Source organism: Athene cunicularia (assembly GCF_003259725.1).
Source record: "Athene cunicularia isolate RWA chromosome 2 unlocalized genomic scaffold, athCun1 chr2_part1, whole genome shotgun sequence".
NCBI classification, from domain to species: domain Eukaryota; kingdom Metazoa; phylum Chordata; class Aves; order Strigiformes; family Strigidae; genus Athene; species Athene cunicularia.
Window position 1 is genome coordinate 148,446,815 of NW_020799095.1, and position 13,433 is coordinate 148,460,247.

General features: G+C 42.6%; 1 protein-coding gene across 1 annotated transcript in view; it reads right to left on the reverse strand.

Moving 5' to 3' along the window:
* COL22A1 (collagen type XXII alpha 1 chain) overlaps nucleotides 1-13,433 on the reverse strand; it is a 244,421-nt gene that overhangs the window by 124,447 nt on the left and 106,541 nt on the right. Inside the window, exons 11-12 of the mRNA XM_026843424.1 lie at nucleotides 11,761-11,814; nucleotides 10,928-10,963 (exon numbers count right to left, since the gene is read on the reverse strand). Coding sequence (XP_026699225.1) covers nucleotides 10,928-10,963; nucleotides 11,761-11,814 — 90 coding nt within the window. The remainder of the gene's footprint in view (nucleotides 1-10,927; nucleotides 10,964-11,760; nucleotides 11,815-13,433) is intronic.

Genomic DNA, 13,433 nt, shown 5'->3' on the forward strand with positions numbered 1-13,433 from the left:
ACTGAAATACGTAGAATGCTTTTCCTCAAGTTTAACCACATCATCGAGCCCATGATTTCTACCCTCCTTACAGAGTCCAGTCCTTTCAGACTTTCCCTGCTCGTTAAATATGAAAATCACTGATCATTCTTCACATTGTGCTCTGCAATGGGTAACATCTCTCCATATATCTCTTGAAATGTCATGCCCAAACTAGGACAGCATCCTGCCTGGAGTCTTATCACCACCTACTTATAACTTGCAGTTAAACACCTCTGCCAGCCACCAAACATACCTGAGGCTTCTCAGTCCAGTCTTTGACAAGATTATAAACTACTTTGGTCCAACCAGACATATTTGTTCATAAAGTGATGCTCCTCCCTAGGTCTTTTTAATCTCAGATTGCATTACGAAGGTTATGATCGTTCTTCCCATTTTACTTATGGGAGCACTGGGGTACAAGAGGGAGAAGAGCTAAGGACAAGATCCCCTATGGTGCCAAGGATATAGAGCCAAAACCACAAACTGAGTCTCCAGAGACCCAAACCCACCACAAAACACATCAGATTCCCTTGAAATAACAACCACTAGTGGTCTACTCACCATTTCACCAGGAAAGGAAAGATTTGTCATGGAAAAAAACCCTCATATTTTCCTCATCTGGCACTTCCTACAATATGGATGTTTACTATCAGCAGGGTCTGACACACAATTCACCATCTTTCTAACACCAGAGACAACAGGACTTCTGGACTTTGTGACACGTAAAATCTCTAGGCAGTGCTTAAAAAAAAAGGGTGAGAGACTGAAAAGAGGAAATTAAAGATGTTCAGAGTTGTACTTGGGCAAGTAAAGAACAGCATGAAACACAGTATTGCCATGGTCTCACCTGCTCTCACCTGCACCTCCAGAGAGACCATGAAAAAGGCACCTGCACTTTCTCAGCCATGAACAAGGAAATGGAGCTTGGCAACAGCTTTGATCAGTGGAAAGGGGAAAATCTGGCTTCTTAACTAGATAGATGTGAAAACATGTAGCAGGAAGAGGGGCAGGGAACACTTAAGATGCCTTTGATAAAATGGTGATAGCAACTTGCTTTGTTTAATGCTTCAGCTCTCCATGATTCATTAGGATACAAGATCCATTTCAGAGTGTATGTTCCAGACTGCTAGGAAAGATTTTTTAATTTTGCACCTAACAGGCAGCTAATCCATATCTATCCACCACAATATCACTCTCAAGAGCATCCTGCATTGAAACAACAGTTATCAATGACAGGATCAAGACAATCCGTTTTCCTCCCCCCAACTCTTCTATCAGAAGAAGCACAAACTTGGCAAATCTTCCTCATGTGCTTCCTTTCCACACTGCCAGTGGATCTTGGCAGAGAAATCCTCTAAAGAAACAAGTGCTGGAGATTTTGAAAACTTCTGATTGCCAGTAGATGTCATTATATACTAGCAAAGTACCTGCCAGCCAGGGGCCAATGGTGAAAAGGAAGAAATGTTCTCTAAGTTTATGTAAGGAAAAAAACCCAAGTTACTAGTATTCTTGCACTGCTGAGAATTAAGCTGTCACGATGCACAATTAGTATGTGATCTGGCTTCGAGTTGTTTATTACAATCTGCAGCTGTTATTCTGGGTCACAGAAAACCACAGAATTTATCTAAAACCCTCTAATTATTGTTAAGAAAAAGAACTCCATCAAACCGTGGTTATTTAGCTGTGCAGAATGTACTTTAACTACAGCTAAGAGGACTCAAAAATACTCAACGAGCAAACTGAAATTGCCTGCATACACAAGAGGATGCAAACATACTCAGAGTACTAAGGCAGATACTAACATTAATATGCCTCACCTTTTAACCAGAAGATTCAGAAAAGAAATGACAGATACAAACGACTCCAGTGAGCTGCATGACAGCCTTAGAAAGTAGATGAGGTATTATTATACAGATGTTTAAGTGATGGACTGAGAAGTTAATTGCTGAGTGACCTTAACCAGATGAAGTCTGTAACCAGGAATGGTTCCTGAGAGAGATGATTCCCAGCACAAAAAATAGTAAGAAAAAAACCTGCAGATGTTGCACTTTCACTTTTCATTACCAGGTCAGTTTGAGCTATGCTCACATTATTTTTTTATTCTGCAATAAAGTAAAAAGATCTGAGCGCTAAGAACCAAACCCCAAGAAGGCAATATTTGCACAGCCACTGTCTCCAAGGAACAGCAATTACTGGGCAGTTGGGGTTTTGCTTTGTTTTCAAATTTCAAACTCAATAGAATCTCTAAACTTGGAGACGTTTTCCCATCCTGTTACTGTCAAGATGTGCTGGCTGAAAGAGCACGGCCCCCCAACGTGGATGCTGATGCACAAAGTCCACTGCTGCTTCCTTAGACTCTCAGAGACACCTTTCAGTTCACCAGCCCTAGGTAAACTGGGTGGCATTTAAGAGTTCTGGGACTTGGTGACAAAGTCTGGACACCACAGCAGCCCAAACAAGGCCTGTGTGAGAGACGAGAAACCAGACCTGTGAGAAACTAAGAAAAACATCTGGGGAAAGCAACAGTTAAGGCTGATCGAAGAAATGCCTCAAACACTCCCAAGACAAAACTATGAGTCACAGGGTGCTTTCTGTGGAGGTCAAAGCTGGTAACGCTGCCCCAGTAACACGATGCAGCTAAAGGAAGGAGCCCTGTGGAGACAGGATGGCTCTGCTCTGGAGCACCTGGTCAGATTTCAAGGGCCATCTGTCCAGTGGATGAACTTTGCTTCATTATCCATGAAATGCATATTAGTTAACACCCCTGGATATGCTAACAAAATCATGCTAATTACATCATCCCATGCAGCACCTTCCCCCTCCCCACACATGGGATATGTAGGTCTGTGGGTCGTCCTAGGGGATGGACTCAAGGAAAGTGGGTATATATTAAGCGGGGGGAAAGAAAGGCTCCCCCCCTGGAAGACTGCCACCTCCTGGAATCCTCACTGTCAGGATCGGCGCAGGAACCCAGACCGGTGATCTGTATTCCCCCATTCCCTCTATCTCCCTCTTTTCCCTTTCCCATTAAGAAATTCAAGGCATATTGTATTGCTTGACCCAACTTGCTATATACTTAGCCAATTATCATGTGTTCAATTAGTACATTGTAGGTAGTTAATAAATGTTTGGACTTGAAGACTTGTTGTCCACTCCACTGGGGATTTGCAAATCTGAGTCACTCGTCTCCCTCGTCTGAGCGAGATGTGACAGCCTGTAACCTAGCTGGAGCACCTTCCCTGCACCCAACTCAAGGTTTCAGCAGTGAAAGGACACACGTAATCTCCTGGAGGGACAATTAGTTTTAATTGGAAGTTGTAAGAATAAGGACTAATTGTTAGGTTGTGAAAGCTCAGGCTCATGCTCAGAGAGCATGTCCTGCTTCTAGGAGTTCAGATGGTTGGTCCCCCTCCTTTGCATTGAAGCTTTTTTTAAGCAGAGGTTTCCACCTTTGGCCTTTGTTTGAATTAAACTGCAGTGACCTGGCCACATACCCTGATAATCCCGACCTGGACTTGCAGAACCACTTTCCTGGCTTGGATTTAGACTTGATTCATGACCGTGGATCAGTCTGGTGATCTGGACTCAGCTCAACCTGGCTACCATTGCTGACCCATCCTGCTCCCTTGCTGGAGTGCTATGGGATATGCCCTGGCTGGCGAGGTCCCTGCCCTGTCAGACATGGTATTGTTTCCAGCTCCGTCCCACTTGCGGTATAGCTGGTTCTTGCTGCATCCTGACACTCAGGGACCTGACTCTCAAACTTTATTATAGCTCTGTGTGTCTAAAACACCACTTCCAGCCTGACCTTTACCTGCAACCAAGTCAAGCCCTTCTGGTCCCAAAATACATTTCTTAAAACTAACTAAGCAAATGTTCTCCTTTGCCATCAAACCAGCATGCAGTATCAGACTCCAGTTATGTCTGTGGCACCTTTTTCAGGCAGAACTTCACCCATTTTCTTGTACCCCAAGTTACTGGATGCTAGCCAGGCCTGACCCAGAGGCACTGTGCTCGTGCTTATTTGCTAAATCCCTCTGACAGCACAGCACTGGGGGAAAAAACGTTACATGGCTTTCAGGTCAGATCTTTCTTACATTCAGCTGCCTCAGGGCAAAGACAGAGAGCACAGGGCTCTGCGTGGATAGACTATATCTAACAGGGTAGATTTCTGCAGCTTTTCAAGAAGCCCTAAAAATGGTGATAACTCCGATTTGGAAGACAGGGGAAGCAAAGCCTTTGTTTAAAGGATCTAGCCGGCAAGATATACAAAGTCTTGAAGGAAATTGGTTCTCCAGCTTCATTTTACATTTTATAAAGACTAGCTGCTTTGCCCAAGGTCAACAAAAACCTCTTGGAGCCAAGTTTTAAGCCTGAGTCTCCTGCAGCCTAGCCCAGAGTCTTAACTATCTGCCTGCTTTTCTTCTCTATGCTTGGTCTTGTAGTCACTGCATCTCTAATAAGCCAAGCCACTTCAGAGGTTTTATTCTCATAAGAAATCCTATAATAATCCTTCTGCATTTTTATCAGAGAAAGTCATTACCATGTAAAAAAACACTGTTAGGAGAATATAGACTTAATCTACTGAAGCAGTTTCTCATATTCACTGCTGCATGTGTGATTATTAGCATGAAGGGAAACAGATAAAGCACTAAAAGAAAGCTTCTATACTCTTGGAAACGCATTAGTGAGAGAAGTCCCAGTGTAAGCCATAATGAAACTTTCATCCACCACCTCTTCAAAAGGTGGGTGCTTCTGGTTAGTTTTCTCCTCCAACAGACTGGTTTCCTGTGGAAAATCACAGTAGTGATCACTTGACCCAGCAGTTTAATGACACCTTTCTTGTGTTTCCTACTCTTCAATAGCTATAAACTGTTGGCCCAAGCCCTCAGAGGACTATGGAAACTTTTGGCCCCTTCTGAATAATGAGGCTCTTAGGAATAATCTAGAGATGTACAAAAGACCAAGAACAGCTACCAGCAGTCAGGCTAAAAGTCTAGCTAGCTCCTATCCCACCTGCAGCAGCAGCTTCATGGGAGACTTCTCTCACCTACTATACTGCTATCACTTGCTGATGTCCTGAAGCAGAGATAATGTCTTTGTACTGATGAGATGTTTACAGGTGTCTCTCTCTTTAATGAACACATACGCACCTTTTTAAACCCACAAGATTTTAACCTCCAGAGAGACTGCGAAGAGGAGCTCCGATACCTACTGTATGAAAAGCAGCTTCATTTTGTTCATTGTAAACTTGCTACCAGCTAGTTTGATTTGCTTCCCCTTAGCTTTTATAACAGAAGAAACAGTTAAAATTCCTACTGATATCTCCATACAGGTTTTCATCATGTCCTCTCCAAAGTCATCACTTTTCTAAGCGACTTGCCACCTGGAGTGGAGTGGAGCCTTTTCACTACTGTTGGCCTTTAGGATGCTAGAAAGGTGGCTCAGCACCATTGCATAATACTCTGTACTTTGCAAGACAAGTGCATCAGTTTTTAAAAACCTCTATGATTTCTAAATCAGCCATTGGAATAATCTCCCCAAGTGGTAGACTCCCCAACATTGGACACTTTTAAGATTGAGCGGCACAGGGTGCTGGGCCGTCTTGTATGGACAGTGTTTTTGCCAAGAAAGGTTGGACCAGATGATCCTTGAGGTCCCTTCCAACCTCATATTCTATGATTCTGTGATTCTGTGATTCTGTGATTCTATGATTCTATGATTCTGTGATTCTATGATTCTGTGATTCTATGATTCTGTGATTCTATGAAGTTGAACTTTGTATGGAGGCATTAGAAAGGCAGGCCAGCTCACGATGTGGATGGCTGTGCCCCAGGAATGCAGACCTCATACTGTACAGAACCTCCCTTGTCAAACATGATTACCCTGACTTTGATCAAGAGTCACTGAAACCCCGTCTTGCTTGAATCATCCTCAAAAATGTTCAACAGCTGTTCCTTCTGTTCTCACTTCTCTCCTGCACCTACTCCTCTTGGATCAACAGAGGTTTGAAGATTTGAGTTATAACCCTTGCAGGAACAGGCCATCTGGTCTAGCAAATATTAAAATATCTAGCAATATTTGAATAACTTAGAGAACAAAGCCAAAACATTGCCTTTTATGGTGATCATGTTATAGAATTGGATATTTGCCCATGTAAAATAATCAGTTCAATAGCATAAGCATGTGCAAAACCACTGAATGAACACACAGTAAAGGGACACAGATTTATGAGCAGAAATATGACAGACTACATCTAATGCCATAGGGGTTAAACACTCCAAGGGCTGAAAGATGACAGTCAACAGTGGAAATTTAAGATCTAATTTGGAGGAGTGGCAGCTGAATCACACCTAACCAGGAAATCCACTTGAGAGCAGTTCACAAGAGCACCTCTTACATTATTATTTTCTTTTATATCTATGCACAATTACTTGGTCTGCACATGCATTTTTCTGTTCATAAAAAGTTTTCTCTATCAGGCTGAGATATTTAGGCCTGGAAAAACATGCTGGGCTGTTGCTTGAGCCATCACAGTGAATTTCCTGGTTTTCAAAGTCATACAAGACCTCACGTCGACATGAATTAGGTTTTTAGCCACAGCTGCTGTTATCTTTTGGTTTACCACTAATGACATTCTTGGCATGCTATGTATTCTAAAACAAGCATCATTTTGGTTTCAACTTAGTGATATAATGAGGTAATGGCCTGAAGAAGCAAGGCCAGTGCCTCTGCTGTCCTGGAAAAGCACAGGATTTGCCCTCTAACAAATGCCTCAGACCTCACATAATTGCCCTACACGCAATACTTGGCAACAGCATGATCTGGCAGGTGTTTGGCACTAGCACAGCTGGAGAGCAATACTACGAGGGGACAATAGTAATTTTGTCATCTCAGTCTTTTCAAAGGTGAGATAACTTCACTCTATCAACACTTAGGATGTGAGCCGTGTCCTTATAAAGGAGCCCACAGCACATGAACAGCAATGATTGCACAGACTGCAACTGTTCAAATTCCCGCATGTCTGATCCAGTTTCCTAGCACTGGCCTGTACCCATAAAAATCAAGCAAACATAAAGCTGTCACAGCCAGAGTAAAAAGAATTTGTGCTCATGCAGCCTTTGCAATGCAGCAGCAAAGAGAATGCCACGTGAATCCCCTCCTTTCAGGTGTTCTCCTATCTGGGAAAGGTTTAATTTCATAGGCTCTCCTCTTTTTTTTCAGGCGTATAGATGGTAACTAGCACCGCAGGCACTTGCACCCCAACTCCCTGTGGTTCTGGCTACTTCCCTCTTGTAGGCATTTCTTCTGATGTCAAGACACAGACATGGTACTCCGCCCCTGCATGCAATAGCAATCCTCGGTATGCACACTGCCTGCATGGCTGATCCCCCCCACTACTTACAGTCCTATCCCTTCTGCTGCTGAAGATTCACCTTTGCACCTGAAAATGATCTTTTGTGTTCAGGAAAAATTATACACACAAATACATCACTGATGAAGCTCTGGTGTCGGCTGTGGAGCGCTCCAGCGTGGTGCACAGAGGGGTTTCTGGAACCAGAGGAACCTGAAGGGAGTGGAGAGACCCACCAAGAGCCCACAGTTCATGACACAACAGATGAGAAGATCTGAGTGGGACCAGGAGCAATGGCAGGAAAGTCCCCCACATGTATACAAGAAGCCCCTGGGGAGCACTAGCAATTCATGACCAGGGTGAGTAAACAGGCTGAAGCATGGCATCAAGGTCTTGGGAGTCTGGGGAGGTCCAAGTCAACTGGAAGCTGGCAAATGTTGCTCCAGTCTTCAAAAGGGGTAAGAAGTAAGACCCTAGCAACTATACACCTGTCAGTCTCACTTCAGTGCCTGGTAAAATTACGAAGAAGGTTATTCTGGGAGTTATTGAAAAACACCTGAGAGACAACACAGTCAGCAGTCACAGCCAGCACAGCTTCATGAGGGGAAAGTCCTGCTTAACCAGCTTAATTTCCTTTCGTGACAAGGTCAACCATCTATTTGACCAAGGGAAGCCAGAAGTTATCCCTGGTTATGGATTTTAGCAAAGCTTTTGATACTATCTCTCACAGTATCCCTCTGGGGAAAATGTCCAGCACACAGCTAGACAACTCTGTAATACATTGAGTGAGCGATTGGCTGATGGGTTGGGCTCAAAAGGTTATAGTAAATGGAGTTACATCAGGCTGGTGGCCTGTCATCAGTGGCATTCCCCAGGGCTCAATTTTAGGGCGAGTGCTCTTCAATGTTTTTATGAATGATCTGGATGAAGGAATCAAATTTACACTAAGTAAGTTTGTTGATGATAACTAAACTAGGAGAAGCTATGGACCACCTTGGGGGTATAGAGGCCTTATGTAGAGATCTGGATAGACTAGAGAGCTGGACAGTCACCAACTGTATGAAATTCAACAAGAGCAAGTGCAGGATTCTCCACCGGGGATGGTGTAATCCTGGTTGCACATACAAACTGGGGGATAAGAAGTTGGAAAGCAGCCCTGAAGGAAGAGGTCTGAGGGTTTGAGTTGATGGCAAGTTGAGTATGAGTCAACAGTGTGCCCTGGCAGCCAAAAAGGCCAACTGTGTTCTGGAGTGCATCAAGCACAGCATAGCCAGCCATTTGAGGAGGTGATTGTCCCACTCCATGTGGCACTGCTACAGCCCCACCTCGAGTACTTGTGCAGTTTTGGGTGCCTCAATATGAGAAGGCCATCGAAATATTAGAGTGTGCCCAGAGGAAGGCAATCAAGATGGTGAAAATCCTTGAGGGCAAGACTTAGGAGGAGCAGCTGAGGTCACTTGGCTTGTTCAGCTTGGAGAGGAGAAGGCTGAGGGGTGACCCCATCACAGCCCACAACTTCCTCAAGGGGGGCAGCGGAGGGGGAGGTGCTGATCTCCTCTCTCTGGTGACCAGCGACAGGACACGAGGGAATGGGATGAAGCAGCGTCAGGGGAAGTTCAGATGGGACATTAGGAAAAGGCTCTTCACTGAGAGGGTGCTTGATCACTGAACAGGCTCCCCAGGGAAGTGGTCACGGCTCCAGGCCTGTCAGAGTTTAAGGAGCATCTGAACAACAGTCATATGATTTAGTTGTAGGTAGTCCTGTGAGGAGCAGGGAGATGGATCAATGATCCCTATATGTCCCTTCCAACTTGAGATATTCTATATCCCCATGTTCCCTTTTTAATCAAGCCAGCAATGTACAGTTGATATATCTTTGCTCTCTCTTCATCAGCAGCAGTGGTGTCACTCAGGCACTGGGCAGACACGGGGCACAAACACACCAGGTACCAAATACATTTCCTCCACAGGTGAGGACAAACTGCCTTGACTGGCAGGAGTACCAAATAAATTAAACAAGCTGGACACAAACTCAGGGATGTCCGTAACTACACATTTGTATGGACCGGTCAATGTTGTTTGGCTACTCCAGTCAAAGAATTTCTGCACATACTGTGGGGTCTTTTTATTTTTTCTCCTCCAATCCAGACTTGCAGACCTATTTTTCTAGGCATGACAGTAATACAGATGGAGTGATGTTTTCCAACACTTTTCTGCAGAGATCAAAACATAAGAAAACAAGAACTTGCTTCAACTGTAGCACAACTCAAATTGTAAACTTCATGTTTCCCATCAGACTCTGACTCTCACCACCTGCCAAACATGAGCTGGTTTCCAAAGGCTGAATCCTGAGTCTCAGGCTAAATAGTGGCTGTCAGTGGGAGGACTGCAGGAAGATGGATGCAGAAATGTGTGCTTTATGGCCCCCATGTCTCTAGCCTGGCTCAACAATATTTCCTGCCATGAACAACCCTCATTTAGATTGTAATTTTGCATGATGTATCACCACTATATACAATCAATATATCATAATCACAGAAAGAACAAATAGAAGATGCAATGGCCATAAATGCCATGTTCTCAGTAGTGCAGCATCCTTCCTTTCAGACCACAAGCCAATATTATTTTAAATTCTATGAGCAATCAGGTAGCCACAGACCCCCTGGAAAAGAGCTCCACAGATTCTTAATCTCATTTTCATGACTTCTTCCTTAATACATCCATCTATCTCTTAGACCCTCCTGTCAATCTTTTTCCATTGTTCTCCACAACTTGAAATTTCAGTTTGGTGATAAGAAAAACATCCACAGCCAGGTGTGATATAGAGCAACAGAAAGAGCTACTTCACCACTGCAGTCTAGGCCTGCAGCCTCATTTTGTTGTGGGGAATGAGAAGTTTGCAGCCATAATTGCCTGGAAACCGACATATTTTTAATGCAAATTAGTCCAGTTACGCTACTGGTTTCACATTGTTATGCTACTTGTTTCCCATTGAATGCATTTTCCAAGATAGATAACCTACCTATTTTCAGTGGTTATTCTGTATCCTCAGTTTTAACCTCCAAATCTTAATACTCTGTCCTACCTAACATTTTCAGTAAGAAAATACTCTGGCTTTTGTCCTTCGGGATATTAATGAAAATATCTAACAAAAAGAAACAGTGTGGCAGTCCCTTCATGACCCAAATTTAAACTTGTTGAAAATTCAATTAACTCAAAATTATACTTTCCCTTTGTTTTTCATCCTTCCAGACAGTTGCTTTACTGCATTATCCTCCACGAGCTCACTGCTGCTTACACAAAGCAAAGATTATCATTTCAATTTGATAGCATTTTACATGGCCAATGCACAAAAGGAAACTCAAAGAACACAAAGAAGAAAAGCAAAAGCTTTCCTGCAGAAGGAGGCATAACACAATATAAAAGTTCCCCACAAAGATCTAACTGTATCACACTTCTTGCATTCTGTGTACTCCAAAAGCAACCTCCGAGCTATGGAAAGCAACAGCAAGTTTAATCATTTAATTAGTCTAGTGAAGGATTAGAATTTACCTTTTCTCCTTTTTCTCCTCTGCCGTAGGGTCTACCCTAGAAATGAAAGAGGAGGGGAAAAGGTACATTTGATAGCATGGTCAAATGACTATAAATATATATTTCGTGTTTTCCTTGTTATATATCTGAGATATATCTATCCATATTTATCACACACATATATATATATATATATAGACACACAAATCACAGGACAGATACTATAGGGAAAGTAATTTTCATTGGGCATAATTCCTTTTTAGTAATTCAGTGACAAATTAAAATAGAAAACATATTCCAATTCTCCTACTTTGGTCAAGAAAACATCTTATTTTCTCTTTGGGGCAGCGTCTAATATTTCATTTCCAAAATCAAGAATGACAACAACCCTTATTAGAATGAATTTTACATAGGGTTAAAGATTTTCTTGCCTGAAACCTCTGTCTGGCATTTGCATTAATTGCAGCTGGGGAAAGCTGTATCTTGGTCATCTGAATGTAAAAGAGTTTAGAGAGATTTGCATCTTCTTTGTGTTCAGTTGCCTCACACTGTCCCCATTAGATGCGCAGCTGTGTTATAATCAAGTATACCCAAGTTACATTTTTAATTAGATGGCAAACACTAAGTCAGTTATCAGCTGTATCCAGGGATGAACCCATCTATTTCCACCCCTCCAAAAAATGACAGTGTCTGCCAGAAAGATCAGCTTTCCCCTGTGATTAAGGCAGAGCAGAGGGAACATATTCAACAGGGCACATCATTGACATTGTGAGCAAGTTCTCACCATAATGGAGAAAACAACTAATTGCATTTCCATCTTCTTACATAAAATCATTCTGGTATTTCTTACTTACTGACTCTCCTTTTTCTCCTCTGAGTCCAGGAAGCCCTTGGCTGCCACGTTCTCCCTTGAAAAAGAAAGGGCATTAGTCCCAAAAAGTTAGTTAATTCCTTTCTTGACAGTCATAGAAATAACAAATGAGATTTCCTCTTACACCCTCCTATTGAACTCATCCGGGAAGTGTACCACATTAGTGTTTGTATTCTGTGGCCAGCCTTCCATTGCTTTGATTTTTTGGGAAGCAATGCAACAAGGGTTTGACTGAGACTGTGGACATTTCTGGTCCCACCAGTCTTTATGACCAAGATTACAGCTCCTGCTGTAAGGACTGGGTGTACCTCATTGCATTTATATTGACTTGAATGTCCAAGTTCTCTGATTTTATATTCTATTCTTCATATGAAAATACAGCTAGAGGCCTTCAGAGTGCACTGGCAAGGCAGAGAGCTTTCGTGAGGTGCTTCAGAAGTCCTTATGTTCTATCAAGTCAGGAAGGGCTTAGAAAGGTGGTTTGCATAAGACCCAGAAGGTGCACACCTTAAATGTGGAAAAGATAAACCTCTAAATACTTAAATACATTAGAGCTATTTTTAAAAAAAGTCAAACCCCACTGTTTTCATTCATGCTAGATTTTCATGATCAGCTAACTCCTTTCCCTCACAGAAGCATGCAATACACACAGTCACCCTCCTTGCTTGTGAGAGAGGGAACACAGAAAGAAGACAGCTGAAAACATACAAATTATAGTGGGTAATGAAAACTAGAGGGGCAAATACACAAGGAGGAAAAGATAAAAAAAGTCAGTCAGAAACCAAGCAAAACTTTTTCTTCACTTGTCTCCAAAACAGGACAGGGCAAAAGGGATAAAGAATTAAAGAAGATGCATCATTTCATAAGTATTTATCAGACAGAGAGCTAAAAGTAGTGTCAAAATCAGCAAGTGCAGAAAAAATACCTGCAAATCATTTTCACATACTGCTCTGCAGTCACAAAATTGAAAGAAGGACGAGCTGAGGATATACCCATTACTGAGACTAGTTTAAGGCTAGTTCATTTAACTTAATTAAAGTTCCTTTAATTCCAGGAGCTGCCAGGGAGCAGGGAGCTCTGCCCACATGCCTCTACCTAGCTCCTACCTGATTCTTACCCAAAAGGAATATACCAGAAATATACTGTGATGAGCTCCCCATCCATCACTAACAAATATAATGTCATCACCTATTTGCTCCTCTCATTATCTTTTGCTTGTAGGGAGTTTAGGCACTTTGGACTTCAGTTTAAACATGGCATCAAGCTATAGAAGTCTCAGACCTGTAGCAGGACCCTCCAGTACCACAGCAGCAATAAATCCAATGTTGCCTGCACTCCCCAAATCTCCCCACATGGACTACAGTAGAATTTCATTTTGTGGCTCTACTCAATTTGTCCCGGTCTATGCCCCCCAAAAAATGTGCTTAGCTGTATCAGACACTGAAAGGTTTGTTCGGATCAGGATTTCTCTTCCCCAGATGAAGGTAGGCTTTTGAAAGTACAGGAAATATGAACATTTCTTTCTTTATCATTTTTGTGCCAAAAGAAAGAAATCTCATAGAGCAAGTAGAATATATGCAGAACTAATGTCACAGTCAATTCAAATCGGCTGTGGCAAAATTCATAAAAGTTTTTACACAACTGTCTCTTAAGTCA